Raw genomic sequence first — 24491 nt, forward strand, 5'->3', positions numbered from 1 at the left:
AAGAATGTAATATGCTTTGTTTCCTAGAAGTCAGTTTTAACAAGTGTTCTGCTGGCACACTGCTTGCTGTCTGACCTGTGCTCTGTGGCAGCAGGTCTCTGAGGAAATGCTCTTGGATGCTTAGAGTAACGAAATCACGTGGAGGATACAGGGTGAATACATGGCTATATATGAAGAATCCGTTAAGCATAAAAATGTCCTGTTGAACTAAAATAGTTAGAAATGTATAGAAAGAGCAAAACATTTCCTTGGCCAAAGTTTGGAGGCAGTTCAAACCATCTGGTTCAGACCAAATTCATGGTATTTGCTCCCGGAGGTAATATGTTATCCAAGGTCACTAGGGTTAAAGCAAGACTTAACTCTTTTTCAGAGTTACAGCTGCATGTAAAAGGTGACCATAACTGGCTGTGGCCTTGTCCTATCTCTCCGTTGCTGGCACATAAGAATGGCCCACCCATTACAACTGCTCACCTTGAAATAGCTTCCACTTGTAGCTGGAATTATAGGTATAGCAACACTGGAGAAAAATTTTTTTTCTAAAGGGTTTGCCTTCTGTCCTATAAAAGGACCAAAAAAATGCCACAGTTGATGTCATTGATAGAATCCAATTCGAGCTAGAGCTGCAAGCCAGGTAGACTGGAGCTTTCAGGGGTCCAGCATAGCTGAACAGACTCACCAAGTGCCAAACCAAGTGGTCATTCCAACCTGTTTCCCTTGGGGCATGGGCTTTGGGACCCCAGAGCTGGGGGGCGTCGTGAGAGCCTCTCCTCCAGTGTTGGAAGGCTGGGCCTCAAACTCTGGCTCTCTCACCTTCCAGCCAGGTGACATGCCACTGACCTGACATGTAAGTGAGAACTAACACCGCCCATGCCATAGGATTGCTGGACGGAATGAATGAATGAAACCATAAAGACCAGTCGCCCAGTAGAGATTCGAGCTGAGTAAATGCTGGCACCGTGACTATTGTTAGCATTTCAGCTATCAATGGATGAAATGTCTCCCTGAGCTTTCAGTATTTTGAAATGAAAAGCCACCGCTAACAAAACACACCCTGTAATAACAACTGTGAGTTGATACCCCTCTTTGAAGTCTAATGCAATGCTTTCCTAGGGCTCTGCACACAGGCGGTCGTGAAAGCGCAAGGAACAAAATTACAGAAAAGTGATTTTCCCTTTAAACATTATGATTTTCGCTCATGAATAGTTTAAAATGTGGTTTAATAAGTAACCGAGTATTACCTTTGATTTCTTAAATCCCTCCTGATTGTAGATCTTATAAATGATACATGACTTTAAATGACTTTGAAAATCATCAAGCTTGTGTAATGAAAGACACACACAAAATGCATTTTGCCCACAGGTTCTACAGCAAAGGCAGCATCTGCTCAAGAATTCATGAGGCGCCAGAACAGAAGTAACACGGACGGATGAATCACAAAGTGAGACTGTGCCACACAGACCGTCTTTAAGTAAGCAGGGAATTATTCTCCATCTTGTGAGTTAGTGTGAATGTTCTTGCATCTTCCATGAGCAATTTCTTTATTTTAGAAACTTCAATCACTTCTCGTCTATCACGATACCGTTCAAATAACGAAAATGATGCACGCGGTCCAATCTGGTGTGGTCCCAATGAGATACACGACTAGAACAATTTCTCATTCAAGTATGATAATCTTGACATCAGTTGTCTAACCAGACTGCAGGGTTCTGCTGGATTACAGTCCTTCTGCCACAAAACATTGTGACTTTGTCAATGTGTTATTTTAGCTTCAAAAGCATTTCAAAAATTCCATCCTAACTCCAAGAGAAAGCTGACACGTGTAAAGGATGGGAGACATTGGATTACCTAAATAATGTAAGTTAGGAATCATTTTTATCTCTGCTTTTGTAATGGTTTTTGTCTGCGCCGTGATTAGAAGATGTAATTCTGTAATTCATTTGCTATGAAGAGCCAATGACAATTAAAAACCCAAAGTCCCAACCCAACTGGGCCCCACAGAAAGACACTCATGACTCTCCCCATAACACAACTCCACTAAGTCCTTGTCTCCAGCTGGAACGCTCAGTGGTTTCACCTCTGAGTATGAGCCAGAACTTGTGTGCACCTCACCTGGCCTGTCTCTAAACACATCCTCTGAACTCACAAAACCAGAATCCCTTCAGCACCAACTCAAACTTTATATGTTCCTGGCATCACACACCTTAACTTAAAGAAGCTCCAAGAACCATTTACAATTTCTTTCCTCCATTCTTCTTTGTCTACGGGAATTTTGTGAAAACAACAATCTTGAATATTTTAAGGAACTGGAAGTGAATTAATGGTTCAGGAAAATTCTCTACAAGCCAAAAACAAAATCTAGGCTGCGTAGGTTTTAGGTGATTATAAATCTAGTCATACCAGATAAATCAACTGAAATGAAAAACTACAAGAAAATGTTCTCAAAGAAAAATGGACTGGATATCCAGGTCGCATATTAATTGCATACATTCCCATTGTATTAAATCTTCTTTTTAATGCAAAGGAAACTTCTTTATCTGCATCTTGCCTTATGAAATTATTGAGTTTCTCTAGCGATGTTTATGAAAAGAATTGTATATTAAATAGTTTAAGTGAACTATGGAAAGAATTGTTTATTGAGGCTCACAGGATGAATCTTTGGTCAACTTAAATGCTTTCAAATTTGTCCAAGTTATATATTAAACTTTTCCTGAGTAATCATTTTCCTAAAGGAATAGTTATTTCTAAAAATAAATTAATATTTATTTATTTCTAAAAATATTTATTTATAAAGACCTGACCAGAAAGTTGGACAACATCCAAGCTGTTATCACTAACATTCTTTGGCCACCCAGTTTATCATGTGCAGAGCACGCTGTCCTGAGGGGTGGGCATGGGTTTTCATCAATGGCTAAAAATTAAAATTGCCCTGCCTCCTTGTGGATGTGCATGGGGCATACATTGGTGCCTAATTTGGGAATGCATTGAGCATTGAAACCTAATGGATGCTCCCTTCAAGGTGTTAGTTTGCTGCAATTTCTGATAAAATTCCATTGGGTAGTATGAGCAATATGACTAGTCAGTCTGATTTTTGCTACTTCAAGGTCCAATGTGAATGAACTTTTCTTCTTTCGTACTTGTACTTACAAATATAAGTTTCACTATCTTACTCTTGTTTACATGTTGTGGGCATAGACTAGGTATGAAGAGAACATATGCAATGGAACATATTATGTCGTTTTTATTTTAATAACATGAACGAAAGAGACTCCTGGCTATGTGTAAAATATATAGTTTGATGGTTCAGTTCACTAGAAGTTTTTTAGATAAATACGATTCAGTTAATTGGATCGAGTTATTTTTCAGAATGATCCATAGGTAATTCTTAAAATGGTTTTTGTCCTCTTAAAAGGCATCCCCTAAATTAAAAATAACCAGGTAATAAAATTGCTTCTTACTGCCAGCAACATAGTATTCAACATAAAAGTTCACCGGCTCTGGCCCCTCAGACTCTCAACTGATACTGGCACTGGTTTCAGCAGCTGTGGCAGTAAGTGTGCTGATCCTGGGATTTACTGCTTAAGATAAATATACAATAGAAGAATAAAACAAACAAGGAATCGATCTGCAGCATCAGAGACACAAATAAAAAAATAAGATGAAATCCCCTGAAATTGTGCGAATAGAATTAGATTTATCGCTGAAATTTAGGGCTTACTCAACAGCAATAGGGCATAAATTAGTAATCAGGACTAATGATGTACAATATCTAAATTGATGAGTTCTGTTACATGGGTCCTGAATGATGTGAACTGTTGTCCATTAGATACAGTCTTAGTTAAAATCAGCCCTCATCTACTGACACATGTGGGGGCAGGGGGGTTAGCTGAGCAATGCTGGGGGTAAAGGAAGAAGAATCTTACTGCAAGGTCAACCCCAATATTAGGTGGCTGCTTCTCAGTTCTACTTATCATCTCACTGTGTTTTTTTTTTTAAGATTTTATTTATTTACGAGAGAGAGAGAGAGAGAGAGAGAGAGAGAGAGAGGGAGGGAGGGAGAGAGCGCGAATGAAAAGGGGAGGGGTGGAGGGAGAAGCAGACTTCCCGCTGAATGGGGAGCCCGATGCAGGATCTATCCTGGGACTCCAGGATCATGAGCCAAAGGCAGACACTTAACCCTCTGAGCCACCCAGAAGCCCCTTAGTGCAAGTCTTAAAGACTTTGTGTTGTGCTGAGGAAGTATGCTTCTTAGACCTGGGGTTTCTGACCTGTTTTGAGTCACAATCTTCTCTAAGAATCTGCCGGTGGGGAGTTCTGAGACCTCAGGTAAGAAATACCAGCTTTAGAGACTGTTGGATGGTTAGAGCACACTGGAAGAGAAGCTGCCAAGAGAACTGTCAAATATGGGCCACTTGGGTGTCTCAGTCAGTCAGGCATCTGCCTTTGGCTCAGATTGTGGTCTCGGGGTCCTGGGATTGGGCCCTGCACTCGGATCCCTGGTCAGCAGAGAGCCTGCTTCTCCCTGTCTTTTGCCCTTCCCCCCTGCTTGTGCTTGCTCTCTCTCAAATAAATAAAATAAAAATCTTTAAAAAAAAGAGTTGTCAAATATACTTTATCAGAAATTTGAAAAGAAGGAATCAAAGTAATAAGTGTTTTACTTGACATACCCTAGAAAGTAAGACAATCTTACCCAAGTGTTCATTACATGTCACGTTCTGGAAAATTGTGGTACAATCTAAATGGCTTCTTAAAACACCTAATTATGGACATGATGTGACACTATATGCCTACTACTGAGTAAAGGTGACATCTGCAGCCATTAAAAGATATGATTTGGCTATATGAGGCTGACCATTCTCTGGGCCTTCTCACAGCGGCCTAAACTAAAAATGACGTATTTACAGATATCCTAATTTGAGTAGTTACAAAAATAAGATCAATGTATTATCCCAGAGAAAATGCCCTAGGATAGTAAATCAGAAACTGTCAAAGGGTTGACTTAGTCTCTAAAATCAAATTCCAAGTTATAGAATTTGGAAGCTAAAGGTCTCTACTGAAATTAACTTAATGGAATAGCATTTCTTAGGATCAGAAAGAGAGGTAGAGACAGTCCCTGACTTAATGATGGCTTGGCTTCACATTTTTTGACTTGACAATGGTGCAGAAGTAGTACATGTTCAGCAGAAACTGTACTCTGAATTCTGATCTTTTCTGGGGCAAGTGGTTTGTGGAATGATACACTCATGAGGCCGGGCACGGCAGCCAACCACAGCTCCCCCTCAGCCATGCAATCATGAGAGTGAACAACCAATGCACTTACCACCATTCTGTACCCACACGACCATTCTGCTCACACTTTCTGTACAGTAGTCAATAAATTACATGAGATAATCAACACTTTACTATCAAATATGCTTTTTGTTAGATGATTTTGCCCAACGGTAGGCTAATGTAAGCGTTCTGAGCCCATGTCAGATAGGCTAGGCCAAGTTATTTTTGGTAAGTTGGATGTACTGAATGCATTTATGACTTACAATATTTTTGATTTATGATGGGTTTATGGGGATGTAATCCCACCATAAATTGAGTAAGTTATCCATGTTAAAGAGATTAAATAATGCACTTGACCTCTGAGATATAATCCTTAGCACAGTCCCCCTCTGTGCTAAGGCTGGGAAATAGCAGAGAGCAAAACTGATTATGGAATTATGTGGGGTCCTTCTACAGACCTAATTAATTTCATTGTCTAAGATTTTCCTCTTAAAGGAGTACATAATGATAGGACTATGATCAATCAACAGAGACAGTAAATATGAACATGTATGTAAAACATCAGTGGTAAAGGTCTCAGGCAAAACATTAATTTTCTTTATGAAATTTTGGAATCACTGAGGAATTTAGACTTGGTGTATTTATGAGAGATGTCAAGACACAGTGAAATACTTCCAACAGAAGGGCATTTAGCCAAAAAAACCCAAAAACCCAAAAACCCAAAAAACCAAAAACCAACCAACCAAAAAAAAAAAAAATTTAGCTTATTCTTATCCAGAGAAGATATCATACTTTTATCACAGAGGATTCCAATGTTCCTTGCTTTTACCCTCCACTCACCCACTTTCTTGACGTGCCAGCCAAAGGACTGTGAGTGTCATTTCTCACTGGGGCTTTCTGCAAAGCCTGCCTCTAGTCTCTCTCCCTACCCTAAGTCTTTCTTTGTAGATCCCACCAGCGTAGCTACCTACATGTTAGCTTCCTGAACTGCATATGTGATCCTGTCACTCCCTGTTTAAAATGTCGATGGCTCATTTCTGTCCACCGGTAAACACTCTTTCCTTCGCGAGACATTTGTGGTCATTAAGGATCATTCACATCTGACCTCATCTACCTTTTCAGTCCCGTCTCTGGGCACAACTGAAATATTCTGTGGATTTTCAAAGCTCAGGCCTTTGCTTATGCCTCCTACCAAGAATTTATGCACCCCACGCCCCTGATTTATGTGTCCAAATTCTATTTGTCTTTCAAGGCCTGATTCAATATTACTATTATCATGAAAGTCTTCTTGATCCTTTGGGCAAAACAAATCGTTCACTCCTCTATGCTCAGATAAAATATTGTTCAAATTACTAGTTTAGCATCCATTTTTACTCCTTTTTTCTTTTCTTTTTTTTTTTTTTTTTAAGATTTATCCATTTATTTGAGAGAGAGCAAGACAGTGTGAGTGAGGGGACAATCTCCAAGTGACTCCCTGCCAAGAGCAGAGCCTGAAATGGGGCCTGACTTGGAGCTTGATCCCATGACCCATGAGATCACAAGCTGAGCTGAAGCCAAAACTCAGTCACTCAATCAGCTGAGCCACCCGTGAGCCCCTATTTTTTCTCTCTTTTTAATGTGTCAGTCTCACCTGCCAGATTTTTAGCATATCAAAGGCAAGGTCTGTCTTACTATCCTGATACACAGTGCCTTAAAAAAGGCTAGTACAGGGACACCTGGGTGGCTCAGCGGTTGGGCATCTGCCTTTGGCTCAGGCATGATCCTGGAGTCCCAGGATCGAGTCCCACATTGGGCTTTTTTTTTTTTTTTTTAAAGATTTTATTGGGCAGCCCAGGTGGCTCAGCAGTTTAGCGCCGCCTTCAGCCCAGGGTGTGATCCTGGAGCCCCGGGATCGAGTCCCACATCAGGCTCCCTGCATGGTGCCTGCTTCTCCCTCTGCCTCTGTCTCTGCCTCTTTCTGTGTTTCTCATGAATAAATAATTAAAAATCTTTTTTTAAAAGATTTTTATTTATTCATGAGAGACCGAGAGAGAGAGAGAGAGAGAAGGAGAGAGGCAGAGACACAGGCAGAGGGAGAAGCAGGCTCTTTGTGGGGAAGCCCAATGCAGGACTCGATCCGAGGACTCTGGGATCAAGATCTGAGCCTAAGCCAGTTTTCAACCACTGAGCCACCCAGGTGCCCCAGGCCAAACTTTAAACTTGATTTTTGTTTACATATATATTCTTTAGCTTTTCTTTGTTTCTTGTCCTCCCTGGTAATGGTGGGACCAATTCTGGTGAGAGTCTGACCACAGAGAACATTTGTCATCGGCTCCTTGGTGCCTGACTCTGCTCTGTCCTAACTGGCTGACCAGAGTCCACTGCTAGTTATGTCAAGAATCACATTCAGCTCCCTGACCTGCTAGTCTCTCCCTATTCCTGTACCCCAACTCATCACCTCACAACTGTGTTCTGATGACAGGTCCCAAAGATAAGAAAATGAAAGGCTACAGGTAAAGCAGTGTCCATCCATCAGCAACACTGGCCCAGAACTCAGATTTGTTAGCTACATGTTTTCAGATCATTTCTACAGACGCCTTCACAGGTTTATTTCCTAGAATTCCAGACCCTGAAACTATTGAAAGGGACACAGAAATTGAACAGATGCAGCTAAACAACTACGACTAGTACACAGACAGTGAAGGCTTACGCAAATGAGGACATGGATCCACATAAGTGACTCCTAAAGATCTTAGGAGGGTGTCCACGTTCAAACTGAGGAGTGGTAAGGGAAGGGGCGGGTATGGCGCAGGACAGCTGACCGGATTGTCCTGGATTCTACTTAGTGGTTTATTTATTTTAAAGATTTTATTTATTTGAGAGAGAAATAGCAAGAGAGAGCACAGTGGGGGGGTGGGGCGTGGGGAGAGGGAAAAGCAGGTTCCCTGCTGAGCAGGGAATCCGATGCGGGTCTTGATCCCAGGACCCTAAGATCACAACTTGAGCTGAAGGCAGACGCTTAACTGACTGAGCCAGCCAGGTGCCCCTACTTTGAGGTTTAAATGCTCCTTTTGCAATTACATATTTGTAAGATTGGGTTTCATTAACATCTCTTAATATCTGTAAGAAAAATTTTAAAAATGTAAGCTCGGATGCGTCTCTTTTCTCCTCTGATCAGAGGTGACATGAAGCCTCTAGAGGCCGATACATCCAGAGCAGGGGACATCACACACAGGTTTTCTCTCAGCATCTCTTATCCTTTTATCTTTTTTGAAAGTAAAAGCTAAACCACAAACATAATAAAATTTAGAGGATCATAGAGAACTTCCCTTTTTCTCCTCTCTCAGAGAGCATCTAAACTGAATGGAGAAGAAAAATAAAGAGAATAGAATTCATGGTTAAATAAAAAAACAGAGATTTTTAAGGAAAGAAAACCCAGGAGAATGAATTATTTCCTGAGCAGCTAAGTCTTAAGGCAGATGCCATCACTTTATGCCAAGTTATGTTTAATGACCAGTGCACTGTTAATAGAAGCAAGGTACAAAATACGGCTTAGGTTTTTAAAAAACATTTAAACACTATTTCTCTTTGGGGCACCTGGGTGGCTCAGTGGTTGAGCGTCTGCCTTCGGCTCAGGTCGTGATCCCTGGGTCCTGGGATCGAGTCCCGTATGGGGCCCCCTGCAGGGAGCCTGCATCTCTCTCTGCTTTTATCTGTGTCTTTTGTGAATAAATAAAGAAAATCTTTTAAAAAACCAAACAAAAAACACCCTATTTCTCCTCTTAATCTGAGATCCATCCAATTTCAACATTAGGGGTTTCATAAACCTTCTGACAGTCCATTTTGGCTTGTCTCTATCATCATAAGTAACTCACCACTCAGTTTAGTAACATTCAATGGTAGACTCTAAACTATTTTAATGAAGATTTCTCTTAATTGGTTTTAATTCATGAACATCGGTGGGTAATTTTATTCCAGTGAATGCCTGCCCTCCCCTAACATGGCAAATCAGTGGGAGCCTCCGGCTCGCTCACAGACAGCCCTGCTGCAGCACAATTAACGTGGCTACAGACTCCAGGCAGAGCCACAGGGACGCGTCCACTGCGTCAGGAAAGAGGCCAGGCTTTTTCTGGAATGCTTCAGTGAAAGGTTTCCAGGGGAACAGAGCAGGGAATTATTGTAACACAACCAAGGACTTTAATTGATATCTAATTAAGCCCGGCAAGGCGTGGACACGTAAAAGGGAGGTTTATATCTTTCTACACTACAGAGGAAATTTTGAATTTTTACGACCTCGTTCTTGCAAGTCTAAAATCACACTGATAACATTATTAAGATTACTGAACGTGGCTATAGTTCCTATTCAGTCCCTTCAAAATCTATCTGGTCTACATTTTATCATTTACCAAGGCTATAAATAGAAGCAGATTTCTTTAAAAAAAAAATACAAGATCTGAATCAGGCCTACACTCACCAGATCTGAGTAATTTTGGGAAGACTCCCAGCTCTTTTAAAAAGCTAAGAGATCAACCCATAGCCAAGGGCCAATGGCTGAGTTCTCTGGGGCTGCCTCAAGGGTTAGACCTATCACAGTGTGTTCGAGCACTGCCCTCCCAACACACCTTTCTCACCCAGAGAGCTGAGAGAAACAAAGGAGCACAGATGTACCCCACTATACCCCAGGGGGAAGAGACGTGTGCAGTTTGGTGAAGACAGGATGGAATAACACAATCGAGTAGAGCATGCAGGCTGATGGGAAGACTTGCTAGGAGGGATCCTGGTGGGCAGACTGTGGGTCCCAGGCCAGCTAGAAGGCATCTCTAAGCTGAGACCCCGAATGGATGATGTCAGCAAAGTATATACTGTGTCTACCAGGAGTCTGGCTAAATCAGATCAGGATGGAAAAAGCTCAGCCGATCTGAGCTCTTACAGGGTATTTTCATCACAGGACGAATATTTCTGAACCCTGAATCCGTGGTGTGGCCACAGAGAGGATTTGCGACAATCCGCAGTTTGGGTCCTGTCTGAGCCAGCCACAATCCTCATCCCATAAAGGCTAAGATGAGGGTTTGGACCAGGGATGGGCCTTGTGGAAAAAGTGTGAGTAGAATTCAGTGTGTGGCTGTTTCTACTTGTAGAAAAGACTAGACATTAATTTTAAAGCCAAGATCTTCCAAGATCTTTCTCTTCCATTTGGTGTTTCAAAGCTCATTTTATATCTTTTTTTTTTTAACCCATGCTGCACTTCGCCATGTTGAACATTGCAAATTTCACACATGTATAAAGTCATGCAGATGAATTATTTTACCTTTGCCTGCACCTACATCACGTGGAAGATTACCGGCTTTAATGAAGGGAAACAGAAATAGGACACTATATAGTTAGATGCAACACACCCATGAGCATGTAAAGCGATATAAAAACACTTATTAAAATGCCAAAGCATGCAAGAAGAATGACGTGTCCCACATCAGGTACGGGGGACAAAGATATGTCGGTGTCCCCAGGCTTACCCAGCAATCAAACCCACACATTACTCCATTTTCCTATTACGTAACAAGGCTTAGGGTATTTCAAACCAGTTTTTGGGTAGAAATGTCAATTCTTTATGCTAGGGAAGATAATCATAACCCTGAAGTAATTTTACAATTTAGAGACATGCAAAATCAGAAAATCTTTCATAAACTTTTTGGACATCTTCAATGAATTTAAATTTTTTCAAAATAATTTTTTTTAAAGTAGGAAAGGAAGTATTAATTCCTTTTCTTGACACTCCAGTGGGACTATTTTGCTTCCTCTCTACCAGATGGCATTCCAAGATACAACGCCCCATGCTCAAACACAAAATAAATGAGCTATTTAATAACCATTTCACATTCCTTGCTAGAAAACCTCAACCAGGACGTGTCACTCCTGGCGAGTGACTCAAGGCCAGAACTAGGATTACATTTATTTATTTGTTACATAGATGTGTGTGGCGGTGTGCACACTTATGTGCATGATGCGTATGTGCGTGTGTGCGCGTATGTACGCAAAGTTGTAGATAGGAGAAAACGTTGCCGTGAACTTTGAGTTCATGCGTGGCAAAATGCTGTGATTTCCCACTCTCACTTCAGCATTTTAACGTAAGCTCGAAAATTTCACACAGACTCGAAAACAAATATCCAATAGTTATTCTAACATGAATTAAATAATTGATTCTGTAGATGTCAGGATGAGAAATTACAACAAAGTGTTTGCATTAGTTGGGTAAGACGGCTACTCCGTGGGAAGAAGCAAAGAGAAGGCACACACTCAGGTTCTCAGGTTACAGACTTTTGCCTACAACACTTAGAGTTATGGGAATTTTATACATACCCATCTTACCTTCATCCACAGTTGTCACTGCCTCCTCTGTTATTTGACTTCCTGATCCGGCCGCTGTTTGTGCATAGAAATAAAACTTATACCGCGTGCTGAAATTTAAATTTTTTAAAGTCCAGCGCGTCTTGTTGGCAGGAATTTTCAGATCCACCAGTGGGCCTAATTCATGCGTGCTGTTAACTGGCAATAAGAAATAACAGAGAAGTGCATTCCCCATTAATTGCCATAGGCAATTTAACCATTATAAATAAATGTGTCATCCAAAAATGCCAAACTTGGATTACATTCACTTTGTAATCCTGTTCACTCCTTGCCTGACATGACTGTTGGTAGCCGTTGACAGCTCCTATCCTATGGCAAAGCAGGGGGAAATATATTCCCCATCGGCTTATAAACTAGGGGAATTTCACAGCTGAATTCCAATCGCATTTCTTTTCTCTGTGTTTTTGCAGGTGGTGTCACATATTGATAACCCCAAACCTCATCCTCAGAGGCCTTGTGCCAAAGGAACCCCCCTTTTTCTTTCCATGTTTTTTGTTTTTATCATTTCTAGTTATAGATAACACCTGCCTAATCCAACAATAGCATCCACCCCACACTCAAAGGTCTATGTGATTCTACCGATTGCTTAATTTTCTTTTTTTTTTTTTCAATAAAATATATTTTATTTAAAAGCTGCAAATACAGAGAAATGAGGACAGGACAATGTAGTCTTCCCTTTGTATCCTCCCATTTCGGTGCTGCTATTTTATCTCAGCCATTTTCCTTGAGACAACTTTGCTCAAACAAAATGTTCTCATCATGTGTCCAAGTACTTAAAGGCTTAAAATCAGAATTTTCTAAAACATGAAAGAGCTTTCAAAAAGGCAATTTTCAAAAAAAAAAAAAAGGAAAGAAAGAAAAGGTAATTTTCAGGGTTAATTTATTCCTCCAACAATTTTTAAAATCTCACACAAATTAAAAATTCTAATGCAACCACTTCAATTTTAATTCAATGATTTTAAAAATCAGAATAAATTCCTTTTAGGCAAATGGTTGGATATTTTTATGCATATTATAACTGACTGCTTAATTTTCAACAGCATATATGTCTTTAGAAAATGGGATGTGAAGTTCCTTCTGGAATACCACTTGAAGGTATATGTTTCTAACCTACAGCTCTAAAGAAATAACCAGTTTGTATTTTAAGAACACGGCTAACTTTTTTCTCTTTCCTTAACCATACTTCCCCCTTCCCTTTTCCCAAGAACTCACTTGGCTGATATTTTAAGGTGTACTCAGTCAAAATGCCGTTCGGGCGGCTCGGTGGGTCCCATTCCAAAGTGAGCGAGTCTAGTGTCGGGTTAACAATCTTCAAAGAGGAAGGAGCACTGGGAACTTATAATGAGAACACAGAGTCAACAAAAGGGTTCGGGATGTTTCCAAATGTATTCAAGTGACATACTGCACCATGTTCACACCATCCCCCAAGGTCTTCTGTAGTCTCACTCTGGCTCCCGATTCAGCCATAAACACACTAGCAGAAACCTGTGACAGGAACTTGTTCGGCTATTTTCCTTCTCTTCTTTCTCATCATTTCCATCTAGATTCATTAAAAAGCCATCCTCCAAAATACACTGAGACTTTGCCTTTCTACGGATCCAGACCGATATTGCTAAAGGAGACAGTCCTCATTTCGTAAATGGTGGCTCAACAAAAGCAGACTGGTGACTAAGTGGAACTACTCTTACCAAACCTTTGAGCAGATGCAGCTGTGTTCTGGACCATTAAGAACTGTTTTCTCCTACAAACCAGGGGTGTCCAAACAGCCAGCACACCCTGCCTGCTGGGCTCTGGGCATGAGCCAGCCTGCCCAGGTGCAGAGAGGTTCTTATCCGGAGAGCTGACAGCTGCCCAGGACCCTGGGGCCATGGACAAAAGCCCCGGTGCTGCAGACCCGCCTCCAGTCCGGGGAAGGCCCGTAGGGTGGCAGGTTCTCTGTGGCAGAGGCTGGCAAATTACCAGAGGAAACATGCCCGGTCTTCTTTTATTCACTTCCTCAGGAGGATGATGGCTGGCAGCAGCTCACCCTCTCTGGCGCGAGGCCCTCTGCACACCCACCATATTACTGAGGCCCATTAATGGCACCATGGTCTCTCCCATCACTCTTGCCAGACACCAAGGGGTCAACCTGAACTTTTTCCCCCTGTCTTGTTTCCTCCATCTCTTTGGCTACTACCTCCTGTCAGGTCTACCTCATACATCTCAACCATATCCATGCCCTAGTCTCCTCTCTATGGCTGCCCCCCTTTAGGCTCTCGGTGGCCTAGGCTTGGGCTTACTTCTAGCTTCCACAAGCCACTCCGTTCAGATTCTGTTGATGGTTTAAGGAGCTCCACGGCCTCTCAAGATGGGGGGATTCATGGAACGCCTTAAACCAATTCATTGACCCCCTAACAGATTAGCCTTCAGGTTAAGAGCCTCTGGCTCTTAGGTTAACATCCGTAGCATATAGGACCATCCACAGTAGGGATGCTTGCTGACCTTCCTCTTTTCTTACCATTCCTGGCTACACAACTTGCAGTTCCTTGAGGGAGCCATGCTGTCTCACACCCTCATGTCTGTTGACATATTACTTCCGCTCTTCTTCACCCTTTAATTCCCAGGTTCATCTCTACTATGACACCCTCCCTGACCTGTCTCAAGGAGCAGTGTGAGGTCTCACTGGTGAAGGCCCCAAGAGGAAGGAGCCTTGAACCTCTGAAGGAGCAATGGATTGAGGACAAGCAATTGAAATAGGATGGGAGCAGGGGACACAGGATGACCTTCTGAGGATGCTGGGTGGGCATCTCCCATCAGGAGCCCTCTAAAGGAGCCGAGACTGGGCTTGTCTGTGAACTATTTTTATCAAAAAGACTTAGGGAATCCACAGATGAAGTAAGGGAGACTTCAAGAAGTTAACAGAAGTCACTTCAGGTCAGAAAGTCAATGACCCAAGTAAGCATCAAATTAGCAAGGTTTCTGACGGTGTGAGTCAGTGGGGAGAAAAATTTAAGTCAGGAGAGGGAGTTGGGGGGAGCAGCATTTTGAAGTGAAGCTTCCCACGTGCCCTCCCTCAGGGCCACATATGAGCTGACACTATGCCAGCTCTGTTGGGGGCCCTTCTGTCATGCAAAGCGTCTCAGGATGCACCATATGTTCTAGGATCTCAGAGACACGTCACCCCCATACCTCCTTCTGGAGTGTTAAAGACTCTGTCGGGGCTGGCTGGGCCCTCCCCTTTCCCGTTGACCACTCGGACGTTCAGTGTGTAGTGGCTGTAGGGCTCCAGCCCAGGCAACATGCCATGAGTCTTGCTGCCCTGGAAAGTGAGGATCTTTTTCTCAATGTGGCGTCTGTTTCTCTTCGATGAACCTTGTGCCTTCCAGTAGTAAATCTGAAAGACAAAGAACAAAAGTCAGGACCTACAACAGGGAGCAAACAAGATTCCTCTTGCTCACAAAATTCAAGTTTGATACTTGTGTCCTAGAACATTTTCTTGGTGCATTTTAGAAGAAGATTCCTGGCAAAACTGAGAAATATTGATCATGAGGCAAGACAGTAGAAGCCCAGACACAAGGAGAGAAATTGAATTGGGAACAGGTGATGCAGCTGGGCTATAGAATACTATTGGGTTGGGGAGCGTGAGCGAAATAAATGGAACAGCATGACTCCCATATAGATCTCTCTAGAACATAAGGGAATGGAAGATGACAGGACGATTGAAGTGTCTTACTTGTATAGAACATCCTAAAAATAAAAATTACAGTATTTACATACTTTTCCAGAGCTAATACAACATCATGTGCAATAGATCATTTAATTCAATCCTACAAGTCATGGTAAAGCTTTTATTATTATTCCTCTAGCACAGATGAACCCCAGACCGTGGATTGGCTTGACCCCAGCCACTAGGCCATCAAAGGCCACAATGCAACCTCCACCCCAAGTCTAGGACTTTCTCACTAAACCAAACTGCATTGCTTCATTAAAAATATCTTTTTTTTTTTTTTTCATATTAAACGGCAGGCACAGGTTTTGGAAAGAGGGAGAAGTGAAGGGTTGATTAACTTTGGCTAGAAACCCAGAATTGCTGTTTCTTAAGTCCTCTTAAATTCTTAGAACTTAAAAAAAAATTCTTAGAACTTTAAAGGCATTTTCAAGAGTAGTCAATATATACACAGCATCTGGAAACGTTAGAGAAAAAAACCCAAAACGGAATATTATGCAGTGCAAAACCTGACTTCTAGGGGTCAGTGCTAATGACTCACAGCTGTGACTTTCTTCATGGGTGCAAAACCAGTGCTTGGTCTATCCAATCACAAGTCTCTATGCCTCAGGCTTTCTGTGCTCCCCAAGAACACAGATAAACAATGGTCAGAATAATGACCCTTTTGGTACTAAATGATTCTGAAGTATAATCTGAATGATGTTTTAGAAAGTGCCTACAAGGGCACCTGGGTGGCTCAGCAGTTGAGTGTCCGCCTTTGACTCAGGTCGTGATCCCAGGGTCCCAGGATCGAGTCCCACATCGGGCTCCCTGCAGGGGAGGGAGCCTGCTTCTCCCTCTGCCTCTGCCTCTGTTTCTCTCATGAGTAAAAAGATAAAATCATTTTAAAAAGTACCTACATTATTTTCAGGACAATCTGTGTGCTTAACAGACATGGTCAGCATTGCTCTAAAGCTAGGTGCATTCGGTTGTATTTTAGCTCCTTAAACACTAGTTTTCTGCATTTTGTGCCTGTTCATTGTTTAGTTGGAAGAATTTTAGATCACCTGAGGGAAAAATGGAGAAAACAGGTTTGTTTTATTTTGTTTTGTTTTTTTTTAAGATTTTTTTTTAAGGTTTTATTTATTTATTAGAGACAGAGAGAGAGAGAGAGAGAGAAGCAGGCTCCATGCAGGGAGCCTGATGTGGGACTTGATCCCAGGTCTCCAGGATCACACCCTGGGCTGAAGGTGGTGCTAAACCGCTAAGCCACCCGGGATGCCCTTTATTTTGTTTTGTTTTGTTTTGTTTTTTCCACTTTGGATGCAGTGAGGTTTTGCTTCTGTCCTAGCTGGGAATCTTTAGCTATGGCCTGTCTGAAGTGAGAAACCAGATGAACTCTCCAGGCCTCTGACCAAGAGAAGTGCATCTGCTCCTAAGGAAAGAGTGCAAAAATAAATAAATAAATAAATAAATAAATAAATAAATAAATAAATAAATAAATATTTTTTTCTCCTTTCACTTGCCCGGTAGCCTTGTAGGTGTCCTCGGATACTTTTCAGAGGTACGGGGTCCCAGTGTACCTCAGCTAAGGTACTGTTCACCACGTTCACACGCACATTTCCGGGAGCCACCATCGGGACTGGGGAAAAACAGGAAAGGGGGCAGAAGTATCAATGTTATTTTGAATTTCATGCAAAAATGCCACTAACAATTTTGGCTGGAAGTAGGACCCAGCCTTTATTCTATGGATTATCAAGGATTGAGAGTGGATTTTTTGGTATTTGTTCACTTGACTTGGTGAGAGTAATAATGTCTCTTTTTAAAAAGCAACAGCCCTTAGCATTCTGAATCTATTTTTTACATTGCAGGCTGTTTACATTCAGCAATGTTGAGCAAAATAATTGCCACCTCTGTCCCTCCCAAGCTAAGCAGCTTCTGGAAATGGCCTTGGCTTGGTAAGTCGTTTTTGCTGGTATAAACAAAAGTATCAATGAGACAGCATCAAACACTTACGGTCTTCTCCAGAATGACCCATGACCACCGCTGGCTCTGGAGCAAACCCCACGTCATTCAAGGCCTGCACTTTTATCAGGTATGGGACAAAGGTGGGTGTGCCCGAGACAATATATTTGGATACATTCGCCACCACCACAGACGTCCATTCGTCATCACCATCTTTCTGGCGCCAGCTCACTTTGTACTGAAGGCCTGGCCCATTAGATTCAAAACCATTCAAGGGCTGTAAGAAAAGCCAAATAATCAGAGCTTCTAAAGCACATAGGCTGAGCACCCTTTTCCCGGAACACCAAATTCAATTCCCAGACTTACAGAAAGTGAGTATTGAAATACTAAAATGTGAACTATTAACAATGTCCTCCAGGGACCTTTTATCTTTTTTTTTTTTTCATTTGTGATGATATTCAAAGTTTGTTTGGGATCAACATTTCAAAGGTTACTAATTTCTATCTTGAAGTAGTAATTACCACATAAGGCTCTCCAGCTCTGCCTCCATGGTCAAGGGTGGGTGACTTAAAGCATTTCAGTTACATCATTGTCTAGTTTACTTAGAGCCAGAAACTTATAAACAGCTTATTTCCTTATTAAAAAAGACAGTTGGCTTGTCAGGATGCCTGGCTGGCTCAGTCAGACAAGCAAGGGAGCATGTAACTCTTGATCTCAGGGTTGTGGGTTCGAGCCCCATGGTGGGTATAGAGATTACTTAAAAATAAAATCTTAAAAAAAAAAAAGTTGGCTTGTCAGTCTATCCTGCTTTACACGTCTGTATGTATATAAGTACGTATAAGTAGGTATGCATATGAGTGTGCATGCACAGATCTATTAAAATAAGTTTTAAAACCACACAAATGAATATACAGTAATTTTCCAAGTACAGAAAATACAGATAAACTAGAGAGAGAGAGAGAGAGAGAGAGTTAGAAAACCAGAAACAGAAGAAGTTGACTACTTGGAACAACTTGGTACATATCTTCTAGATGGTTCTCTAAGATGATGATAATACCAGCTAGCATTCATTGAGCACATGGATGTGTTAGGCACTGTCCTAGGGGCCTTAGATTTATTAACTCCTTTCATCGTGTGAGGTTAGTTCTATTACTAGTTCCCATCACATAGATACATAATGGTGATGTTAAGCAACTGGTTTAAAGTCACACAGTAAGTGGCAAAACTGGGATCTGCACCCATTCATTCTGGCTCCAAAAATCAAGCTTTTAACTGCTACATAATAATGTCTCCTAAATAAGGATATATAATATATATTTTTCCACAGAGTGGATAAAATGGGATTTTAATAAAGACATTGTTTCTTGTTTGTTTAAAAAGAGAGTGTGTGGAGAGAGTGTGTGCAAGCAGAGGGAAGGGGTAGAATCTCAAACAGCCCTCGAGGCGGGGCTCGAATTCACAATCTGGAAACCACGGCCTGAGCCGAAATCAAGAATCAGACACTTCACCGACCGAGCCACTGAGGCACCCCCAACACCAACATATTTTAAAAACATCCTTTTTTTTTTTTTTTTTCCCCTCTGAGATACACTGAGGAAAGTTGAAGGCTTCATGCTGAGCTCACCTTCCAGGTAATCACCAAATTATCAGGCTCTGATCCTAGTCCTTCCACAGCCGTGGGATTGGTATCAGGTTCTGGAAGTTAAGCAGCCACATGTGTGTAAGCTTTGGTCTTTTTTTAACCAGTGGAAAACCTTTCTGTTTTATTTCATGTCACAGAAGCCCCGTTTTACCTGCAGCTTTAGTCAAATACTGTTCAGAAGCCTCGCTGGGCAAGCTCCTCCCAAGATTGTTGATGGCCATCACTCTGAAGGAGTAGTTCACATAAGGCGACAGCTTCAGCTGGGCTGTGGTCTGCATTCCAGAAACCTCGGTTTGGTGGTGCCATAGCCCTGCTTCGTGCATTGCATCTTCATATTCGATGATGAATTCTGGCCGTGACATACACACACACAGAACCCAAGACAGTGACGTCAGCCACCTGAGGGTAGGCTGCTGGGATAATGAACAGCACACTCTAACAAGAGTAGCCCAACATGAATTATTTCACTTTCAAGAAAAATTCCATAGGAATATCTTGATTTAAGACTTCTATCATTATCCTCAATACTTAAGCATGCCCAATAATATTTGGTATTCTTTCTCTAGCATGCTGAGTTTAGTTACTTAAAACTGTGTAGAAGGGGTTTCTATAGCCTTAGGAAAAATTAAAATAAATGTGAGATACCACTCTCCACCCAACAGATGGACAGCAATCAAAAAGTGTAACGTACTTTGTTGACTTTTACTCAGGGAAACAAGCATTCTTCTACTTTCAGGGAAGTATAAATCGGCACAACTTCTATAGAGGACAATTTAGAACATCTCACAATATTCAGCTCAGATACCCTTTGATGGATACACAATAATGTCTCTTAAATAAGGATATATAATATATATTTTTCCATAAAGTGGATAAAATGGGATTTTAATAAAGACATTGTTTTTTGTTTAAACAATTTTATTTTGAATAAATGTGCTCATGCATACGCTCAAGGGCACATGAAAAAAAGTCCGCATTGTTTGCAGCCGAACCAAGCGAATTGTAAACAACCTAACCCGTTCATCACCAGGACACTGATCAGCTAAATTACGGTATAGCCACACGGTAGAATATTCTACAGCTGTAAAAACTGAGGAGGGCTTCTCCATATGCCACTGAAATGGAATAATTTCTGAAATACATTGTTAAGTACAATCAAATAGGGTATAGAACAGTGCGGAACACTTGGGTAAGAGCACGAAGATGTACTGTAACATACACACGCACATCAATGCTTGAATATACACAGACTACCTCCCAGAGTATACACACTAATAACACTGGTTGTCATGGGGGAAGTGGGAATTAGAGGTGGGAGGAAGACCTGCTTTTCAGTGCATATCCTTTTGCATCTACTAAAACTTTGTGGCATGTACATGTTTTACCCTGCCGAAAAAAAAAATGGGTATTTAGCTATATATGAATTGCCTACTAATGTGCCATGTACCATCATATGAGTCACAGATACAAAGATGAAGTAGAAATACTCTGTGTTGCAGAGCTCTGAAGCTAAGTAGCTCGAGTCTGCCTTTTTTAAAAAAGATTTTATTAATTTACTTGAGAGAGAGCTAGAGCGAGAGAGATTGAGAGAGAGAGAATGCACAGAGGGAGAGGGTGAAGCAGGCTCTCCACTGAACAGGGAGCCCGACACAGGGCTCGATCCCAGGACCCTGAAATCACGACCCAAGCCAAAAACAGACACTTAACTGACTGAGCCTCCCATGCGCCCTCCTCAAGTTTGCCTTTCACAGACTGGTGACCTCCAGTCTCATAAACTGGTGACTTGCACATTTATATCAGCAGCCCCTGCCTCTCCCTTGAACTGCACACTTGAACTCGAACTTCACTGACTCGACATCTCCCCCTGCTTCTCTAGCACAGCATGGCAGACCAGTTATGGCCAAGAGTGATCCCGATCTTCCTCCCCAGCTCAAAACCTTGAAACTCATCTTGTATCCCCAACTTCTTTCATACTCTCCAATGTTTTGTTGGCTGTACCTTGAAAACATGCAAAATCTGACCACTCTCCACACCTCCGTCCCTCTCAGCTCTATTCCAAAACACCATTCTCTCTCATGTGAATCACTGCATGACCTCCCCAATGCACGAATACCCCAGATTTCCTCAGCTCGTGGTACATGTAGTGTCTCAGTTATTTTCTTCATGGTTTCCTTCAGCCAAAAGAAATATCTAACATTTCCATGTAAGTAGTTAGGTCCATACAACTCAATAAATATTCACATCTTCATGACTTAAAACCTACTCGGCATTGTATAGCTCTTCAAGCCTTGTGAAGAGATTAGATATCACCTTCCTCATTCCCTGTTACTCACTCATTTTCATGGGGTGCTTGCTTTTTGCCACAGCAAAGGCTTTGGGGACAGGGCATCATCACAATATGGTACTGAAATATCACGTGGGAACTAGAAACCTGAAGCTCATATTTCATGTGGTGTCAGACAGATGATGTGGCTGCATTTTTTAACATCAAAATTTAAAAATCAAAAACTTAAAGCATATCTCAAGGCATCCTTGTGAGTTTGCTGAGGTTCTCTGGGAGTATTTCATAGAGCTTGTGGTCCTACCTGGTCTCCCTGCTTCCCCTCTTGTTCTTCTGTAGACCATTTTCACCTTTTTTAAAAAAAAGATTTACTTATATATTTGAGAGAGAGAGCTAGCACATGAGTGGGAGGGACAGAGGGAAATGGAGAGATAATCTCAAGCAGACTCTGCACTGAGTGTGGAGCCCAATGTGGGGCTTGATCTCATTACCCTGAGATCATGATCTGAGCTGAAACCAAGAGTCCGATGCTCAACCGACTGTACCACTAGACCATTTTCAATAGAATAGCCAGAATGATCTTTTAGTCACTCCTCTACCTAAATCCCTCAAATGACTTTCCAACCCTTACTATGGCCTACAAGACCTGCCCAGTTCATATTCCACCCTTTAGTTGCTACAGGGAGAGCGTGGCCTCATGGGCACACTGCAGCAGATCCTTGGGGGAAGTGCAGCTGAAGGAGCCTGCCATCAACACTCCTTTTGGTGGGTTCTCTTCTGAGGGAGATCTGAGTTCTGTGTGTGTGTATGTGTGTGTGTGTTCTATACATATATGCACAAATACAATGTGTATTGCATTTTACATATTATACACATATACATATTATATACAACAGCATAATATATTATTATTCATTTTATTTTATTTGTTTCCTCAGCTAAAATATAAGCTCCATAGGAGCAGAGATTTTTGACTGTTTTATTTCAGAACAATGCCTGGTACGTAATAGGCACTCAATAAATGAATGAATGACTGAATAAATGAAAGAGTAGAAATGCTCTGGAATCTAATGGTATCCTTTTAATATAGGTACAAAGAGTCTCCATGCATCCAAACCAGCCAAATCTGGCTATTGTGTTGAATTAACTGGAAGACTCAGCACAAATGAATGAGGGTTCTGATCAAGGACTGAAAACTCAGTTGAGAAAGGAACACCACTAAATATCACAAGATGGAGAGGAGGCTTCTGTTGAATTTAATTGGAAATACTCTGCTTTACCAGCGGGTGCAATAAATCAACATGCATGTCCCTTCAGAGTAATCCAAGGTATGCATCAGAAAGGAATTTAGCTTTCCTGCAGCATATGCCTGAAGGTCATAATATATTCCAGGTTTGTGATACTCTCTCAAGTACCTTTTCAGTTTTAAAACTTCTAAGCATCCCTAGAGTCTAATTTCGTTAAGCTCTTCAACTAAGTGGCACCCCATCCCAGAGGCTGTTACCAGGAATACCTCAGGCTCTGAAGAGAGGAGAGCTACATATAGGTCAACGGTTTTGCTCTATTAGTAATGAAGCAGAGAATGCCAGCAAATATCTCTGTAGGCATTTCCGCTGCATGTGATAAAGTGCTCCGGAAATGGTCGTGAAATTTATCAGTGACAAAGACAAGGCTACCACATACTTATAATAGGGCTGTTGTTGTCATCGCCTGGAGTCCACGACAACTGAACGCTTTTGTCGAGTTGATCCGTCAATTCTAAATCAAACGGAGGATTTGGGACATCTGTAGGCCAAACACACACACACCACCGTTAACCATCCATTCTTCTGGGGTTCTCCTTCACTCGTGATACTTTTCACAGGGGGTGCATCTTAAAGACACAGCACACTTAATGGTCAATGAGCATGCATCTGAAATGAAATGGGAGCCACTGAGGTTGCTGGGAACACACAAGCACACCCATGACAGCCCATCAATGAGTCCTGCTTGTTCCTTTTTCAAATGAAACCAAATCGTCTGTGACCAAAACCAGTGAGGTGGGCACACGTGGTTCACCAGCACTCTCAATGTGTCTTCTCATAGACAGGAAGGAGCACAGACAGAAAAAATAATATTGAAGCTTAATTTTTAATGAATGGGAAACAGAGAATGGCAAATGCTAAATGATCAATACAGGCAAATATAATGTGCTGCTTACGAAGACATCAATGTTCTTTCTGAAATGTGTGAAATTACAGATTTTGGAACTCCTAGAGGATATTTCCATTTTTAGGGGAATTCTAGGATTGATGCTCTATAAGAAGGCCCTCAGCATGCATACCTAATGCAGATGCCCAGTACCATAGTCAGGGGGACACATGGGGACATGGTGTGTTTACCCTCGGAGGACACTAGGATACAGACACCTGTTGGGACGAAAGTGTCCCAGAAGGATGTCTGCCTCTTTTAATGGTACCTCTGAAATCCAGAGAGTTAACGTTTCCCTCTGGGCTTTTTTCTGACCTTGCTCTTGGGAGTGATTGTGGCTCTGGGGGAACCAGGGGCCATATAAAAATACGGGCACTTCTCTCCTATCAGTAAAGAAATAGTAAATGTCTACCAAGGGCAGTTGTTCTATAGCATAACTAATGATACTATGTAAAATCCAGGTGAGTTTATGCCATAAAATTATTTTCATACTTATAGGCTCATATAAACATGAGAGTTCTGGAAATAATTTCTGATTTATTTCCCAGACCTAGAAAAATCACTCAACCTGGAAATGCCTCCTTTTGATCCTTCTTTAGTGACTTATGTTTTTTAACATGATGAGTTTTTTTTCTCTAAGACCAAGGTCAAATGTTTTAAACATCTATTGTTTCCCACATGAATTTCTTGAAAATGGAATCTCCAAACGTGTATGCTTCCAGAACGACATTTAATAGACTGAAATAAAAACCTAATTTGTGGGATGATATTTGAGATCATCCTTTTTTGTTCTACAAACTGTGGGGGACAGCGCTTGATAAAGCACTAGGCTATTTTATGGGGAAATTATACCAAAGAGGGACCTTTATTAAATTAAATGACTTTATAATAACACATGAAATATTTAGGCACAGTGGTAACAGACCCAGTGAAACATTCTAGAGCTATAATGAAGAAATGACATATAGTAGTAAATGGGCAACAGAACAGAACATTGGATAGAACTCTCGTCCTTAAAAATCACAATGATGTGGTAGAAAAAAGAGAGCAAAAAAAAAAAAGAGCAATTATTATTA

General features: G+C 41.5%; 1 protein-coding gene across 20 annotated transcripts in view; it reads right to left on the reverse strand.

Moving 5' to 3' along the window:
* The window catches only part of NRCAM (neuronal cell adhesion molecule), a 275104-nt gene that overhangs the window by 16036 nt on the left and 234577 nt on the right, over positions 1 to 24491 (reverse strand). For 7 of the 20 annotated variants that reach the window (XM_072791582.1, XM_072791590.1, XM_072791585.1 and 4 more), the window contains 9 exons: positions 22909 to 23010; positions 19096 to 19293; positions 18927 to 18997; positions 17354 to 17579; positions 16864 to 16979; positions 14821 to 15025; positions 12865 to 12987; positions 11605 to 11790; positions 10556 to 10591 (listed from right to left, as the gene is read on the reverse strand). In XM_072791582.1, coding sequence (XP_072647683.1) covers positions 10556 to 10591; positions 11605 to 11790; positions 12865 to 12987; positions 14821 to 15025; positions 16864 to 16979; positions 17354 to 17579; positions 18927 to 18997; positions 19096 to 19293; positions 22909 to 23010 — 1263 coding nt within the window. The remainder of the gene's footprint in view (positions 1 to 10555; positions 10592 to 11604; positions 11791 to 12864; positions 12988 to 14820; positions 15026 to 16863; positions 16980 to 17353; positions 17580 to 18926; positions 18998 to 19095; positions 19294 to 22908; positions 23011 to 24491) is intronic. The other 13 variants (XM_072791600.1, XM_072791596.1, XM_072791597.1 and 10 more) reach the window with 3 other exon arrangements.

Source organism: Canis lupus, chromosome 21, assembly GCF_048164855.1.
Source record: "Canis lupus baileyi chromosome 21, mCanLup2.hap1, whole genome shotgun sequence".
NCBI lineage: Eukaryota > Metazoa > Chordata > Mammalia > Carnivora > Canidae > Canis > Canis lupus.